This window comes from Conger conger, chromosome 4 (assembly GCF_963514075.1).
Source record: "Conger conger chromosome 4, fConCon1.1, whole genome shotgun sequence".
Taxonomy (NCBI): domain Eukaryota; kingdom Metazoa; phylum Chordata; class Actinopteri; order Anguilliformes; family Congridae; genus Conger; species Conger conger.
In genome coordinates this window covers 43,838,679-43,857,284 of record NC_083763.1, presented here as the reverse complement: position 1 = coordinate 43,857,284, position 18,606 = coordinate 43,838,679, and the positions used below count along the sequence as shown (strand labels likewise).

At 44.1% G+C, this 18,606-nt stretch overlaps 1 protein-coding gene across 4 annotated transcripts in view; it reads right to left on the bottom strand.

Moving 5' to 3' along the window:
- Positions 1-18,606, bottom strand: part of ptprfa (protein tyrosine phosphatase receptor type Fa) — a 168,649-nt gene that overhangs the window by 34,369 nt on the left and 115,674 nt on the right. For all 4 annotated transcript variants that reach the window (XM_061240147.1, XM_061240148.1, XM_061240149.1 and 1 more), the window contains 7 exons: positions 14,643-14,760; positions 13,674-14,255; positions 12,410-12,507; positions 9,600-9,856; positions 8,400-8,475; positions 5,749-5,964; positions 1,514-1,674 (listed from right to left, as the gene is read on the bottom strand). In XM_061240147.1, coding sequence (XP_061096131.1) covers positions 1,514-1,674; positions 5,749-5,964; positions 8,400-8,475; positions 9,600-9,856; positions 12,410-12,507; positions 13,674-14,255; positions 14,643-14,760 — 1,508 coding nt within the window. The remainder of the gene's footprint in view (positions 1-1,513; positions 1,675-5,748; positions 5,965-8,399; positions 8,476-9,599; positions 9,857-12,409; positions 12,508-13,673; positions 14,256-14,642; positions 14,761-18,606) is intronic.

Sequence of the window (18,606 nt, the reverse complement as noted above, 5' to 3'; positions counted from 1 at the left end):
GCAGAGGGTGGCGATGTGGGGTAATTCCACTTTCAGAGCGGGAAGACACAAACTCTCTCTCCTTTAAACAAAGTCATGTTACACTTCAATTACCGTTGGGTTAGTTATTATGCATGTTGGAACTTTGGACCCAATCGCCTTGGTTACAATAATTTGTTTTGGAAATAGCACTTTAAATTGTGTAACTCCTAAGTTTCGGTCTGCTCTGTCCTTTCATTCGCAATTCCCAGACTAAATTATCCTCCTCTCCTATTGAGGGTTCCATAACCACTGATAGCTGCTTTTAATCCAATACAGAATGGAGGAATCAGTGCTGGGCTGTAATTGAAATGCGTTCCCAAAGTATAGATGTGCTTCTACTATTCTAGTGTTGGAACTAAATTGTCTGTTGCAACCGCAGTTCTAAGGCTGCGATCGAAACCGTGGTTTGCTTCAACCTTTTGATTTCGACCGGCAGGAAGGGAGAGGAAACCACCTCTTTCTTTGTCCGTTCGCCAGCGGGGAGCGGCAGAGAGGCAGACATTGCGAGCCTATGAGGGAAACCTCTCGACGGGGACGACTCTGCGGTGGTTGTCAATCCAGGATGCTATTATCAGCGTCCGTGACGCGTCTCCTTGCCGCACAGCGGTCGACGGTTTAAGAGGACTGGCTCGAAGACGCATGGCCCAGTGAGAGATGCCGTAATTGTTAACCGGGGACGGCAGCCGCGGAGCAGGCTGGTGGCGGGTCTCACCAGACACGAGACGGGGTCTTCGTGAAAACCGGAGGACATAAATGACAGGTGCCTGCGGGGGTACTTGCTTGAAGTGGTCAGGGAGAGACAGTACTTCTTTCTGAAGAGCTAAAACTTTGGCCGCCCACAGGGCAGAACTGCGGAGTTCGCTTATTAACCCCATTGGAGGCAGTGTGACTTATATTCAGCGCTCACAGGGGTTGATCTCTTCTGAATCAAATGAACAGTACAGAATAGACCTGGGTCAAATACGTAATTGTTTTGGATTCAAATACTTTCCTACACGGTACTGAGCGTGTCTGGTGTATTGAAACCCACATTCTGGTCCTTGTGGTTGGCTCAGTTGCACCAGGCAAGAACAATCGAGCACAGAAAAGTATTTGAATCCAAAAGAATTATGTATTTGACCCAGGTCTGGCACAGAAGACGGAAGCACAGTTCAGAAACTAAATTCTGAAAGCCAACAATTCTATACATTATTGCCCGGTGTGTCACTAAACAAACACTTCAAAGCCATTTGTATGCAGGGGGGTGTGCGGTTGTTCAACCAAGATCCACTGAGGAAGCTTGAGTGAGAGAGCAAAGTGGATGGGCTGATGCGATGAACGCAAGCATACACCCAGTGCTCATGGGAGTTGTAGTATCATGTAGTTCAGCTATCATTCGAGAGAATGCAGAGAGTCCTCAGGTTCACTTAGGAATTGAAGTGCACTCTACATTAGATTGGCTCGGCGCCCGATCGGCGCTACGGGTCAGTGAGGGGGGTGCTGTCGGCCTCACCTCTTGAAGAGCAGGATGGCGATGACGATGATGACGATGAGGACGACGGCCAGCACTGGCCCCATCACCCACAGCATCTCGGGGTCCTCTGAGTGGCGGGAGATGTCGGTGGGGACCTCCACCTTGATGGGGTCAGAGTAGGGGCTCGCCGCTAACATCTTCTGCAAAGAAGGAAAGGGGGAGCGGCTGTCAGTGAACAGGACACTGCGGTACATTCATAGAATGGGCTGGAATGCAGGACAGGTACAGCGCGAAGCGGAGAGACGGATGTGGTCGCAGCGGAAAAACTCAGATACGGGAGGGTTTCTGAAGATGAGCAACTGCTTACTCAAAAGCCTATACAGTATTCTCAGGCAATTCAACTTTCATTGATTCCACCAATACATAAATAAATGAATAAATAAACAAACAAATAAATAAATAAATGTACATTAATAAATGTAAAAGCTGTGATTCGCCTGGAAATGTTCTAAAACATTCATACATAAAATAATAAAAAATAAAACTATTTGATATTAAAAGCATATGAAAATACTTTTATGGAATATTTCTATTCATGACAACAATTTCTTAGCAACAATGGATATATTAACAACAAAGGCAATTTTTTGAGGCCAGCCATTTTGATATGGAATGTCCACTGGATTTCCTCTGCAGGTTATGCAGAGGTTGATCTGCGGCACTGGAAGATACATCTTCCAAGTGGCTCTGGCACAAATCATGTACCAGTGATCATCATGAACCAGGAACTAAATATGCACCCCGTGTCTTTCATCCACCTCATCAGCAGGACGACACACGTATGCGCTATCAAGCTTCTATTTGAAAAAATGACAGAAATTAAAGCAGGTCTCCCTGGAAACATCAAGGCCCTAAGTGGCAAAGAGATGAGATTTGAGATACGAACGTGCCTGTGTATGTTTATACAGCATGTGGCACATGAGTGCATGCTGGGTCGGCGGCCGTTGCACAACCTTGTAAAAGCGCCTGTTGTCATTTGCCATGTGGGCGGAGTACAGAAGCAAAGAGTTTGGGGAAGGCTGCCGGGGGTAAAAGTGACCTCTGAGTACTTAAGGATGACAGCAGAAATAAGATAAGAGAAAGCCTCCCGGGAATGGGGAAATTCAGCAGTAACGCTCTCCTCTCGACACACAACGCAAGGCTGTGAGCCAGCCTCTCGGTTGCATACTACAGTGCCCTAATTCCACAGCTCAAGAAGAAATGTATTAATCCGCATGATTATTTAATCAATTAGATAAACTTTGAAGAATCCATTAAAATCACATTTGAAAAGATTAAGAAATCCGACATAATTGGAGATTTCTTAACCACTGGTTCATAAGACAATGCAATTTCACCCCGATGAAGTTGTTTGCAAAGAGGGCTGGGACGGAGTTCCTCATTAATTGAGCAATTAATGAGGTATAAATTCGATTTAGACCTCTCTGTCGATTGTAATTTTGAAACCCCCCTGACAGGGACCTGTTAGAAAGCTAAATGTAGCATGTTTTTGAAGGACCTGGGCCAATGCCAGACATCCAGCAGGCCGTACCGTAAACGATTCTGGGAGGTGGACAACCTCGACAACCGCACTCACGGAGAACACGCTACGGCAAGGTCGGGGTCGATGACCTGCCCGGCGCCGTCGTTTACCGAGCCCGTCCCCAGTTCCGCCTCAGCCTCCTGCCCCTTTCCCGGAGCGGGAAGCGGGCGCACGGGCGGAAATCTCGTCTCTTATCCTGAAAAATGGGAGCAGTCATGCCTCTTTGACGGCACGGCATGAAGGGAAAACAAAGAGCACCTTTAGAAATTTGCTGGGGGGAGCGGGAGCGAGGTGATCCATTTGAATGGCGTTATCTGATGGAAACGAATCTCGCCTAGTGCCTAATGCGTTTCCTTTCACTGAAGATTGACAATGGGGCGATGCCGCATTCAAAAGTGTGTACGAGCGCATTCATTTGGCTGTGATGGAGAGAGATATGGATGCCACAGGCCAGGGAGACTGAGGGTAGGTGGGGGGAAACTCAATGAGATCGGTCAGAAATGGAGAATTTATGCAGAGATGTAATTGAGATAACTAACGTGCCACAGATGAGATGTAATGGCAAATTAAACCCAAGCATTCGGGACTCATTACACAATAAGACATTCGAAAGCAAACGGAAACCAAAACAAGAAAGCAAGAGAACAAACTTGGATATCTGTAAAGGATTAAAGTGATGGCTTGAGCATATTCCACGTGGGGAAGTGTATGTGTATAGAAAAAGAAATTGTATTACGAGCACCAGCTTCTGCTACCATTTAATATGAAAATGATAAGTATCATTACCATTATGGAAGTTTTATCATTATGCTATTACAGAGCAAAGAGACCAACTGCAGAACATTGTGCCAGAGATAAGTAAGCGCAGATGCAAATTCACCCTGGACCTGAACTAGTTTCTTAAGTCAGCCACTGATTACTTCTGCCAGCTACAATTCATCTTGTTAGACTGTGCCAACTGCCTCAAAAACAACACAACTCCCAAAATGTCAGCCAGAGGCTGAAGCTAAGACTTTGCAGAAATTCCATTGAAAACATGAACAAAGACATTCAAGAAAATAGACGCGAGCATAAGGCACCGGTGGAGAGCACCCAATGACCCAATGCCCGGAGATGATCAAACGCTTGTTGCCTTTTCGAGAATGCCCTTTCCTCAGAAATTGCTTTCGAAAACCTCCTTGAACAGGCCTGGTAATCAGGAGGGAAAGATATAAACAAACAAATGTAGACAAAACAACAAAAAAAATGACAACAAAAAAATAAGCTAATAAACTGCTTCCGTAGCTGCAGTTCACACTCCAGCCCAGTAAGGACCTCATGCAGCAAGACGCCAGCTTCCCTAACCCCAGTTGCCAGAATGGTAATGCACCAACTTTATCGGCGGGAAACAGGAAGGTAGCTGGAGGCCTCTGCCCGCTCTGCTAGCTGACCCCCCTCTCACTCTCGCTCACCGCTCTCTCTCCACCCCCTACCCTCCCCTGCTTTAAATGATCACACTGTTTATACACCCAGCATCTATCATCCAATTTCACACTTCCTCTTCTTGTTTACCAGTCTCAGGATCAGCGCAAAGCCACTTTTCGTCCCCCAACCCCCCTTCTGACACAACACACCGCTCCCCCCTCCATTCAGTCCCGTGGTCTGCATGCTGTCTAGATACGGGGAGCAGGCTGTGAAATATGAGATTATTAGGTTGCGGTTCATTCGGTCGCCCCTTTTGTTGGGCCCAAATTTTGCAGCGTAGATTAAATTCCATTAATTTTGTGGCGTCACACGGCTGTGGTTGTCCCGTCCTGGAAATGGAACCCCCCTTGCACTCGGGTGACCCCGCCCGGGCCAGTGTAGTCACGCGTTCGGGGACAATAAGGGGGAGCTTGAACGATATGTTGGCAAACCAAACGGCTTTGAAGTGAGGAACACCAAGGTTGTGCCCCAGATGAAAGGAGGGAAAGGCTAGTGTCCGGGCTCCAAAGACGCAGCCTCCGAGGAATTTAACACCAGGAATCAATTCTCGGGGCGCGCCAAAATAAAATGAGGGGACGAATAAAATGCGCTAGCAGTCCGGTCGCGGCGCCTGCTGATTCGCATTTATTAAGCCGAGTCTAAGAGAATTCACACATCGGCCACTTTTACTTCCACATGGTCTCCATAGAGTGAGAGTGGTGCATGAAAGATGCGCATTTCCTCAGGGCAAAGCTACATTTCATGAAAGGTCAGGTCCCATTCCAACCCTGGAGGGCCACAGTGTCAGCAGGTATGTGTTAAGGCAGGGGTCTCCAACCCTGGTCCTGGAGAGTTAATGGGTGTGCTGGTTTTTGTTTTCACCTTAAAATCAACAGCCTGTTGAGACCCAGGTAACCAGGTGACGTGAGTTAATTAATCAATTAGAGCAGTTGAGTTAGGTCCAGCGAAACGAGTAACAACGAAAACCAGCAGACCCGGAAGCTCTCCAGGACCAGGGTTGTTAAGGCCATCAGAATAAGGTGTGTAGACTCATGAGCCAATCAATGACTTAAATTCATCACTCTAAACGCAAAAACATACCAAAAACTAGCGGACGCTCTGGCCTGCCAGGAGAGTTTAACACCCCTGGGTTAGGCGGTGACTGCAGTAATTCCCCTGCATGCATGGTGTCTCTGCTCTGAAATTGACGGTAGATGGTTGTGGTTTATTTTGGAGCCATGGTACTTACGGAATCTTGGTCCTTCAGGGCCGCCATCACAAAGCAGCAGTACACATCCTGGCTTCTCAGGGGCCTGTTGTAGAAGCCGTTGTACTCCTTCTGGTCACCCAGGGTGAAGGTGCCTGGCAAGGTCTCCAGCTTGGCAGCGATGTAGGGAGTTAGCGGGTCATGAGTCCGTCGGCGACGCCTCCTCTTGAGGCTGGGGTTCCCACTGGCTTCAAGAAGCTGTCGACAGGAGAGGTAGACCTTTTACGCATCATTCTGTACACCTTGCAGGCTGCACTGGGGGCCACACGCTGCCTTAAGGGCCACCAAAGCTCACAAATTATACTGGGGAAGACTCGTAGCCCTGAGCACTAACTGGGGACTGATCCCTAAAAGGGACTGATTTACGAAGACCTTTAGCATATGCAAAACTTTTAGCACATGCATAACATGCTGCAAAACCAATACCATGACCAATCATTGGTCGTGTCATTAAGTTTTGTGTGTACTAAAAGGTTTTGCACATGCTGAAGGTCTTAGTAAATCAGGCGCTAAGGATGCTAAAATACAGTACAATAACAGCATTATATGCTGTCCTTGAGGATTGAAATCACCAGACACTTACACCAGATTTATATTGAAAACATCAGGGTTCTAATAAGACACATCTGGGGCTCCTTCCCCAGAAAATATTGACACTCATTTCCTAGTATTCTATGAAATGTATATATGACAATTAGCATATTTGTCATATATACATTTTGAGCACTATGGACATTTGAATTCATACAAGGTGTGAGTCAAAGATACTTTGAAGTGATAGGGTGTTCCAATGTGTCTAAGTACAGTGGCTATATGACATATAAATAACATGTTTGTATTTTATTACACAAACAGTAAAAACAAACATAACCTATTTGAATCACGATATTCTTACATTGTAATACATTATACTCATTTGGCAGACGCTGTTATCCAGAGCGACGTACAATAAAGTGTTCTTGTGTTCAGCAAGTTGACGTCGTCCAGTATGGAAATATAAAACCTTATCTGCAGAAACAACGCTTTCACTTTTACTTCCTGAAACATAATATTCATAACAGAATGAAATTACGGCTTGAACAAAATGGATGAGTGGTTTTCAAAAAGGCAACTCCGGCTTTATTGCCGGTCATTTTTCTATATTTGAGAGTGCCAAGTCTCAGCAGCATGACAAAAAAAGAAAAAAAATGTAGGTTCAGAAATAATAGATTTATCCGCCTGAGATAAAAGTGAGTGATGTATCCGGGTTCAAGGAGTTAATAAAATTATAGACCAGTTTCAACAGAAATATGAAGATCAGAGCAGAGGAAGTCAAAACACCAAAGTGGTGTTAACAGTTAACAGTTGTGGATCAAAAGAAAATATCTTAACTGTTATGTCCTCTGTTGGCACTCATTAAAATTCATTTAAGTTGAGCTTGACACAAAGGTTTTGCGGGCAGCATGCTTGACACCTGGTCTTAACCAATTAGAACTGGAAGGGGGTCCGGAGAGAGCAGGTTTTGTTTTATTTAAAATATATATATTATTATTTATTATTAGGCCATATAATAATTATCACATCCCTGAAACATAACAGTGTTTTAAGTGCTAAAATAAAGCGGTGACATTGGACATACAAATTCTTAACTATTTTGCCTTGGTTACCTTTGACTGGTGATCATCCAATTACACTGTAAACTATAAATGAGGTTCTGAAAATTGAGCCTACAGTCATTAAGATTTAAACCTCCAGTTGGACTGGCACATCATACTAAATCTTCAACAGCCAAAATAACCCGTGCAAAAATAAGGAGCCATGTCGTTGCCTTGTCAGCTGCCTTTCCCTGACCTCACGACCAACCTGGAGCACCAAGCATCCTGGTCAGGCTTAATTGAAGAGTGTCTCAGGTGTTTCTGAAGCCGAGACATTATTAATTCATTCTGGAGGCAGAAACGTCTTGGCAATGGGCTGACTCATCTGTGGACTGACATTATTTTCCATCTGAAAATCCACCCCCTCTTTACGTTAGTTATGGACTCTGTATTTATATAAAATTTTTTGGTGTCCTCTGCATTTCTATTTCAAAGAGCAGCTCCTTGATATTCAGACATGCTGATGTCAGAGCCAAGGAAAAAAACAAAAACAAAATCTTATCATCGCTGAAAAGCTTCAGATATGGACGGACTCATTTCACATGTGTGATGCGTATGATATTTCTCAAGCCTCACATTAATGGGAATTCTTTGTGCACACCATGGCATATTGAAAGACAGCAGCATGAGAAAGAAAATATATTTCTAGACCAAACTCAATATTAAAAACAATACAAACAACAAAACTACATTTTTCAGAGCAGCTTTCCGGCGTAGTCAAAGTAACTTGGAAGCACTCAAGGCAGGAGCAAAAGTTGCTGCCAGAAAAAGAAGTTGTGTATAAAGCCTCAATTTTCTGCAATCACCCATGATGCTTATTTTCTGATCATTCAAGGAGCAATTTGATTTGGTAGATCAGCCTATGCTTTCATGCACCTAGGTAGCAGAAAAATGCCTCATGCATATATATGAAAGAAACAACTAGATACCAGTGTGTAAGTAATGAGTATGAGACCAAAACGGCATTGCCTGTGCTTCAGCGCGACGTGGCTCACTCACATCGTCCAGGTCCATCTCATCCGGGGTCTCCCAGCGATGGGTGTAGCCTGCTCCCATCACCACAATGTAGTAACACCTGTGGAGGGAAATAACGAGCTTCAGGCGACTGCTTTGATGCTGGCGCGCTCCCCCTAGGCAGTAATTATCCCGGAATAATTTATCCTCGTCGTAGACGGTCAGTAATTAGCCCGGCTTTCCCCCTATGGCTGATGGGCTCTTTGGGGTGACTGTGATCCGCAGGGTTTGGACTCCTGACAGAAAGGGCCGGTACAACAGGGGAGATTTATGTCTGGCTGTGAGAACTGCCTGTGCTTTGTCATTGTTTGGAGAAGTTTGAGAAATCCAATTCTGATTACAAGAATTCTGGTGGGGACGTGAGGGCACTGATTGTCTTGTGAAAATTAGTTTTGGATTTTTAGCAAATTCCTCCAGGCTTGTCACTGCACCTTTGTGAGATAAACACTTGAAATGCAATTTTGTCCCACTTTTGCAAAGTCCATCTTCATTTGTAAAGGCATGCAATATGAAATTGTGGTTTAAATGTATGCCTCCTTATAAGCAGCTATTATAATTTTTTAAGCCAAAATTGGCTGGTCTCATCATAAGAACCTATTAAGATGCAGCTTAGGCTGTTTTCTAAGAGACTGCCCACTGCAAGTTCAATGCTGAGGCATGGCTGAGGCAAAGAAGCTTTCGCACTAATTAAATAGGATTTCTAATGTTAATGGATTCTCAAGAAGTAAAAAAATAGCATGGAAAAGCTGAAAACACAGTGGAGAACTGAAGAAAACGCCCTCGACGAATTAGAACTGCTAGCTGTCCAATCGTCCCTTTACCTGGAATACAAGTGTCTCATCACTAATTATTGAGCTGATAACCTGGGCGAGAAGAAAACCAGAGCTGTATTTGGACTCAAGAGCCAGATTTTAGCATCTATGACCTACGCCAGGGATCAGCAACTCATGGTCCTCGAGGGCCGAAAACTGCTGGTTTTCCACCCTCCCTTTACCGAGGAGTCAGGTGTTATGACAGTCTGGTCAATCCGTACCACTAACTGCCCGGGAGAAAATAAAAACATGGCTGGATTTGGATTAGAAGGCCAGAGTTGAAAATCCCTGACGTACACTATTTCTGAGAAGCAAAATGTTGCTTGCACCCTTCCTTCTTTCCTAATGCTACGGGGACATGGCGCTTGCTCACTTGACAGCGGCTTTGGTCAGCACTTGGGGCAGGTTGATGGTGAGCCTGCCACCCTCCTCCTGGCTTTGGCTGTGGATGTTGGGCTTGGTGTTGAGCACGTCGGGGGCTGTGCGGATGGACACCTGCTGCTGCAGGCCCCCTGCGACGTTGCCCCGGCTCATCAACACGAAGGAGTAGTCGGTGTCCGGCTGCAGCTTGGTGATCAGCTTGCGCTCCATGTACCCCTCAACCTCCACGCTCTGCTGGTTGTACAGAATCTGCAGGAATAGGACAGATACCGGTGAGCGACACTCTGCACTGAAGCACAATGCCGCCTTTTCAAACAGTTATCCGAACACACTGTGTGTGTGTGTGTGGAGACCTGGATAGTGGATAGTTGTAGAACTGGAAAACTGGCATAAGCTTCAATGCAGGCAGGTTCCAGCGCATGCTAGTAAAGGCGTGCAGAAGCCTTGGCTATGGTGACGCATTTCTATTAAGGTGGTGAACATACTGTAACCAAGCTAGTAGCTAGACAACTACAGGAGCCTATGAAGCCAAGCTCCAAACATTCTCCAGGTAAGTTCAACTTGTCTATTTGATTAACAATTACAGTAAATGGAGACTAAAAGGAATGACCTGGTTTTTATTATGACTTATAGTACAAAATTGTGACGTTTACTGGTTCCTCTTATGAGCAAAACGTCCAAGAAGCATATTGTGACTACAATGAAATATAATTAATCTTTGGGATTTTTTGCACACTTCTGAGTAAGGAGTAACGACACATGCTGCAGAAAGTAGCGTAGCGAAAAGCAGGATATATAACTTTAGAGTATAGCGGAGTGAAAGTAAAAGTCTCCACGAATGGAAATACTTTAATAAAGTACAGATACTGCAAATAAGTACTGACAGTAACAAGTTACTTTGTTACTGTCCACCACTGGATGCAGTCAGGGCATTTATCTAACCCTTATCACCCCAAATTATCTGGAATTGCAGCCTGAGTCTAAACTGCTTATTGTTTCTTCCTTTTTTTGAATCGTCATATGTTAATGTAAAATGCTGACCTTTGCATTTGGTGAATCTTAACAATATGAAAATACTGTTGGCCTACATGAGCAAGCATGTTTTGTGTTATGGTTCAGTGTTATTCTACCTCTGAGAATTTTTGGGGGATTCAGTGGGGATACCGCTGCTTCCACTGTTATGGTAGCCTCACTGACAGGCTCATCAAAGACTTAAGTGACAATACAAATTTTAAAATAACAAATAAAAATGTATCAATCGTTTGGAGAATGAGGTTGTGTAATTGTTGCTCATAAGAAGATACGAGATTACAAAGTTTCCTCTATGGGAATACAATACTATGTTTGTTCTCCTAAAACATGCAGGCCATTTTGATTTACCCTCCTGTCTTTAAGTTTGCTACTGAATAGCGGGCCAGACATTTCCACTTTGGCTATGAACACCTCTTGACCATTGTACGGTGGTGGGGATGTTAAGACTTGCTTTTCTCATCCTACTTAAACACTAGACTGGTTAATCAGTATAAGACTTGGCTCTCATAGTGTAGCTGATGGCTACTCATTTTCTATTATCTAAATTGGAAAAATGAAGAGTTTCTTAAAAGCAATCGCAAACCATAAAAAGGTGAATGGAAAATGGAAAATTATTATTATTAATTATTATTATTTTTACAGTGCACATGCATAGCCATTACAAAAAAGTAGGCTAAAGAAAATAAGTGCAGTAAAGCTGGCCCCATGTACAGTAGGGCCAAGTTGCCCACATCGTTAAATATAAGGAACAACCGGGGCTTCCTCAGAAGTTCATTAATTCGCTCAATGATTAGGGGACAACGGGAAACAACGTAACAGTTTTAGGTTTTCACTTAGCTAATTAAAAAATATATACACATATTACAGAAATATGCCCTGACTACGGCATCCGAAATGTTGGAAAACAGACTGGAAATATTTCAAAGGTTGGTGAATCCTACATTTCTTACAGTTTACATTATTTATCTGATAATTGTCCTGCAGTAGTATACTAACCGCATATGACAACATTAATAGTATGTAATTAACGTCTCAGAAGACATGGATAAGAGTGAGTGTTAAATAGGACCGAATAAGTGCACGGTATACATGAAATATACAACATTACATTAACAGTTATTGTGGCTAATGCATTTCTAATAGGCAGAGGCATGTTAGAACATAGTGTTGCAAGATTAGAAGAGTTGTGGTTTTGCATTTGTGTCTTGTACGCATTCTGAGAAAAAGAGACCGAAATTGTGCCCCTTACAGAGAAATCCATGTTTAAAACTTTTTATCTGAGTTGTGTATGAATAGAAACAGAACATAACCATGATTGAAACGTCTGTTTCCCTCTGGTGAGTATTGTGGTACTGTATTTACATCCAGAAACAGACTTCTCAGACTCAGACAGACTATAATCATAATGCAAGCTCTTCATGATGAAAAAGGGCGCTACTGACCCCCTACTGTCAGAACCTACAAGTATTTCAGAATATGCTCACATATGCCATTTGGTGGATGTTGTGCAAACAACAGGTAGTTACTGTAGAAAAAACTAAAAATATATACCCGGCATATCTCCCGAGGGGGACCACACAAAAATATGAAAATTCTTCCCCAACCACCCCACCTCAAACCCCCCTCCAAAAAAAATAAATGTGAAAAACTTAAAACAAGAAAGAAAAAAGTTCCCCAGTTTTTCTTTGCAGTTCTGATTGCATTTGGAACTTCTAAAACTTGAAGCTGTCACCTTCTGCAGTGACAAGGAAATTTTGACAAGGCTCTTACCTTGAAAGGCACTTGATATTTATACGTTGCGGGTAGTTCCCAAGTAAGCAGGACCGCGGTTTTCATCACTGCTTTCACGCCAAAGTTTTTGGTAAACTCTGCAAGAGGAAAGAAAGTATAATTGCCTCTGTGTATGTGCTACTGCTGACAGTTGTCAGTATTTGCTGCGAGGTGACAGCTGGACTAAACCAGAGATTTTTAGGACGCAAATAATGATTACTCTGGAGAGGGAGGATTTGGGAGACTTTGTGTTTCTCAGCAGATACCTGTGGTCCTCAGCTGAAAATATCTAATTATCTCTACTATATTTTCAAGAGATTCTGCCATCTCTGCCTTCTAGGGCTCAATAAAAAAAACGATATTATCCTTATTCTGCATGTGACAGGCACTGTTATCCATCACGCATATTACATTACGTTTACTAATGCTACAAATTGCCAACAATTAAAATACTATTTTCTTATATCTAGGCCAGGGGCATTAGGTTTATAAATTAGTACTGAGCAAAAATTTCAACATATTCATGTATCGTGATAAAATCTTACAGAGCATTAGAATATTCACACACAAAAAATTCAAGTAGAAAAATAACATGGGACTATAAATAAACCAAGAAGAGCATAAGATGAGCAGATTTGTATCCTAATACAGGGAGCAGCAACACCTCACCGAACACAACATGGAGAGCATGCGTGCGATCCTTAACATAATTTGTGTGGTCTGAGAGAACCCTGCACTGGTCGTGTCTCCCCGGCCTCGATCCCACCAGCTCCCACAAGTCGTGCATCTGTTCTTATCTGCTCCCATCTGCTCTCACTGGCTCCATTTCCATGTCCACCTGTTCCCAGAGTTGTAGCCGCTCCGCGCTGATGTCAAGACTCGTGCTTGCCGCTTCGCGCAAATTTATGCAGCGGAGTCTGAGCATCTGTGAGTATTGCTCTGGTGTGTGCTATTGTACGTTAGCTAAAACCATAGCACTAACAAGGCTTGGATGTAGACATGGTCTGCCAGCATATAGTGCTAGTGTATGTTATCATAAAGTTGTAGCACTCAAGGCGTGGAGGTAGACATGGTCCATCTCTATGCTTTACTCGTGTATACTACCATAAAGCTGTAGTACAGACAAGGAGTTTGGACAGTCCTACTCTATATTGTATTAGCTTGTGTTAGCTGAAAGTTGGAACATTCACACTCACACCATGGAGGTATACATGGTGCTGCTCTATACTGCGCTAGCGGGTGTTCACATAGCTGTGATACTCACCAGGCACAGAGGTCGACATGGTTCTGCTCTGTATGCTGGGGCTGATGGGGCCTCCCCCCTTGGTGGTGAAGGCGCGCACGCGGATGTCATAGGTGGTGTCAGGCTGCAGGCCCTGAATGGTGACCTGGGTGTCGGCGGTACTGTTGGTGCTGTTCTGCTGGCTGTTGATGTCGCGGTACACCACCAGGTACTGGGTGATTTTGCCGTTGCGCTCCGCAAGCAGTGGGGGCTCCCAGGCCACTGTGGTGGTGGAGGTGGTGAGGCCCACCACACGGATGTTCTGAGGGTAGCCGCTGGGCACATCATCCAGGGTGGTGATTTCTTTCACGTAATCCTCCCCGTTACCTGCACGGTTCTTGGCGCAGAGTTTGAAGACGTAGGTGGCTCCCTTGTGCAAGCCAGTGGCAGTGAAGTGATAATCCGTCTTCTTGAAGTCCTTGACGGTGTAGGCTTCTTCCTCGGCCCGCTTGTACTGCAACTGGTAGCCGATCAGCTCGCCCACCATCTCCTTGGGCGGCTGCCACTGGATCAGGGCCGTGTTTCCTGCAGTGGTGCTTATCATCATAGTGGGCTTTCCAGGGACTGATCAAGAAACAAGAAATAAGAAGAGGAGTGAGAGACAGAGAGAGAGTGAGGCAGAGAGAGGGATGTGAGACAATGAGAGAAAGAGAAAGAAGGATAGAGAGAGGGAGGGAAAGAGAGAGAGAGGGAGAGGGAAAGGGAGAGGGGGAGGGAGAGGGGGAGAGTGGGAGCGAGGGAGATCATATGATGGTTGGGTAACGGGTCGAGGCAGTTACTGCTGCAACTGCAACTAAAAAGAATCTGACTATTTTCTGGAGAACATTTTCCTCTATCACTGCCGTCCTACAGTAACAGCCTATGTTTCCATGTCACATCCTAAGTTATTTACAATATGAACTAATGTAGGGTATTGCAGATCAACATCATGGATCATCAATAACACTATACCTGCTCCTGTTGTGGTGACAACCTTGGCTTTACTGCGGGCCCCATCTCCTTTGGTGGTGTAGGCTGCCACAGTGACTGAGTACGTGGTCTCAGCGAGGAGTCCAGTTATTATCGCCTCCTGGGAAAACAGACTTGGCAGGTCAAGTCAGGGGACACTTCTGGAAAAACCCCCAAACACCTCGCCCCCCACTGAAGAGTCCGCCCTCGTAGATTAGCCGTTCGTGCACACACCACAAATAACAGCCATATTTGAAATTCTCCCCAGACATTAAGGCCAATACTTTCATCTTCCTTTCCCCCCCCCCAGTTGCTACAAGCAAATTGTTCCTAAGGAGAATTTGATGGCTTGGGTGCAGAAAAGTCTGAGGAGAGTTTCCGACATTAGCTTGTTGGCACGTATGGAGAGCACACAAAGGTTCACAGAAACACAACCCGTACCATTAATGTCAGTGTTCGTCAAACAAAATGTTTAGAATAATGGTCTTGCTCGGAGGTGTTTTCAGAGTTTGGGAGAGCTGTGATTGGTGACAGATGCTCGGTCGGAGTGCCACCCACAGCCGTGCTGGGCTTCTCTAAGAGCCAGCAGCTCAAAGAAACTGAAAGCTTTATCATAATAATTAGTTGGCTTTCAACAGTTTGCTTTGAGGGCCTGTTCATATTAAGTACAATGCTGGCGACTGTGCATGATAGAGAGTCACAGGTCTTTAAGACCTCAAAGCAGACAGCTTTGAATAGCAATGTGGGTTAAATTTCTGAATCTGACCATTATTCTCCCATCTAATTGACTGCATAGTATATATTCTGTCTCCCAACTACATGTGAACTTTCCGTTTATTGGATGAGAAGCACAATATAACTCAAGGACAGATTAATATTGCTGCAGTTTTTTTATTATAAAAAGATATAATAAATAATAATATTATAGTATCATTATTATTATAGATTTTTATGTGCTAGCAGATTCTCTGAAACACTATTTCAACGAAATGTAACCACATTTCAGTAGTACAAACACTGACTTTTATGGTACTCAGACTTTAACAAGCAAGCAAACCAACATTTAATTAAATTAAAGAAAGAACCCAAACAAAAACAACATTATGTCTTAATTACGGCGCAAACATATCCTGATCACAACATGTGTGGCATTTTGAGGCACTGGTGTTTCTGTAATAACGTCACTCGGTCGGGCAGAAAAGGTCATCCCCATCATTAAAACATCAGAATAGACTGTATAAAACTACCATGCTTCCCTGTTTTTTTGTTTTATTTCATGTCATTAAATAAAAAATACAGCATAAACAGTCCATAACAGCACACATCACACACCACACACATGCACGCACACACAAGAGAAACACAAACATGCAGGGAAGAGCATTTTCAGCCACCAACGCAGAATCACAGACAGAAAAGAGATCATGCACACTCTTAAACCAGATCACTATACATCCTTTCAAACCAATTTGCTTCAAAGGGCTCTGAGGAATCATAATTTGTAAGTAAAATGACGTTTAATGGCTGAAGACCATGAAAGAGATAGGGAGAGAAATTATTTGAGTAACCCGAGGATCCTCCCTTTTGCATGACTTGTACACGATCAACCAATAAAATGAGCCTGTGTGTGCTTCAAACAGAGCAGGGGGCCAAAGCTGGAGGGGGTTTCCAGCACAGAACACCCACTACGGTTCATCTCCAACATCATTACTGCCTTTGGCAACAAGAGGCTCTTAAGGCTCTTAAGACTGCATGTAGAGGGACCAACTAGTACCGCCAAAATGAAAAAGGATATATAATTTGGCTTCAGCTTGAAGTTTCCAGAAACAAAACAGCTTTTTAATTATGACATCACTTGGATTTCTTAAAAAAGGTTTTCTTTACTAATTAAAATGTTGCTTTAGAATTCTGGAAATGCACTGCCCCCCCTCCACCCCCACTAAACAAAAACACACACAGTTCATTCCACTGAGCAGAGAACTACAGATGAGATAAGTCTGAACGATAATCCAAATTTTGTTTATTATTCTAAAAGCCTTATTGTTTTAATCGTACTGAAGTCACTTTTAGCTACAGCACAGTTATTTATTTTTGTGATTTTTCATTTTAAATACTCCATTTGCTCTTTCATGTTATCCTTTAATATTTAGTGGGAAAGAGAGGGAAGTCTCTGCTCCGTCTAGGCAATCTACTGCTTTCCACCCCCGACATCGTGCTTCAGACGGGTCTGTATCGACCTATATCCCTCCGTCTTAGCCCTTCAACAACACAGCTGAGGGCGCAGCCAAATAACAGCTGATTAACCTAAGACTATTAGAATTTCAAATTTTGAAGTTCATATTTGACTGCAGTCCAGGAGCCATTGCCAGTTTTGTGTGTTTGAGTCAAGTGTGTTTCATTAACTGGTGGAGGGTAACTATAATTGGCTCATCCATTAAAATAGCAATGAAACTGGCAGTAGATAAGAGCTCAAGTAAGCATCATGAGGCATCCTGTAGTTTTAGGATTCTGTTTACAGGAGGGTGAGACATTCAGAAGTAGGAACTGAACTTCCATAAATAGCTACAATACAAGGCAAAGATCTTCATCTTGTGCCGATTTGTGGCAGTGGCATCTCACTTGATTTCTGTGCTTGTCGCTACCTGTCGAGGGTGGAAGAACAAGTGCTTTTGTCAATCAGCTAAGACTGTCTCTCCGAGACATTGTAAAATGCATTTCTAGAAACTTTTTCTCATAAAAATGTGTTTATTTTCCTTTGGGGAGCATAGTGTAGGTAAAAGGTAGTTTCTATAACTGTTGAGGGAGTAATTCTTAGCCTCCCTACGGTCACCTCTCCTAACCCTGTGAGCTGAATAATGCCAGTACTTAGGGATCATGTGGACAATACTAACCAGACCAAACTAACTAGACCAAACAAGCAGACATGCAAATTCATCCACAGACAAATAAGCAAACAAACAGACAAACACTCTTTCATTCATAAAACGTTCCCCAACATCTGCAAAAAGGAATGCAAACACTCATAGGCAGACGTTATGTTGAATGTGCAACAAAAACATGAGGCATGAACACTGAAGGTCACAGGGGTCAGGTGTAAATCCACTTTTTCAGTTAAACCAAAGTGATTCAGGTTAACTGTGGCGTAGAGGCCTACTAAAGGTCGGCTACTGGGGGCAAGACTCAGCACGTTCTGTGCATCACTAGGCTTCAAAGGTGCCTACAGGCAGGCAAGTAGGCAGCTGGAGAAATTGGGCGGGTCTGAAAAAAATTACACCTACACAAATGACAATTTAACTTTTTTTCCGCCCCTTCTAAAATAAAAACATAAAGATTTACAGCCACGGCGCCTGCAAGCTTCAAGGGCGAGCGGTTCTCACGCGATGCTGAAGGACACGAGGCCGGGCGAGAGGGAGCCGCAGACACAAGCCGAGACGTGGCCGCGGCGGGTCCCTGGCCCTCTCTCTCCAGCCTCAGAAATGCACCATTGGGTCTGGCTGGTCCCCCACCCCCACGCCCCGCTCAGAGATTTCGCTCTCTGTGTGTGTATCGAAGCAGATGTGTCGGTGTGTCTGAGGGAGAACCGTTTAGCACCTGAGACATCTGCGCCTCAATGCAACGTTTCACGCCCCATATCATTCAGCTCTCCCACCCGCCATCACCCATATCCCTCGACACGCCTTTCCAGGAGCCAAGCAGATTGTATGAAGCAAAAATCTAAGTTAGTAACGATAACAACGGGCGGAAAAATAATTTGAGATCTCTATGCTATGCCGCTGCAGGGCGTGCTGGAATTTCGATACTGAACGGCGGAGAACGTTAGATGTTGTGGATGTGAGCTGGAGTGGCCATCGTCCAGTAGCTTAGCGAGAAGTGGCAGATTGAGAGAGTGACTTTATAAACGAGGGTGGAGAGGATAATAGCCTTTCAGAAGCCGTGACAGATTTAGAACGGCCGACCGCCGGTGATA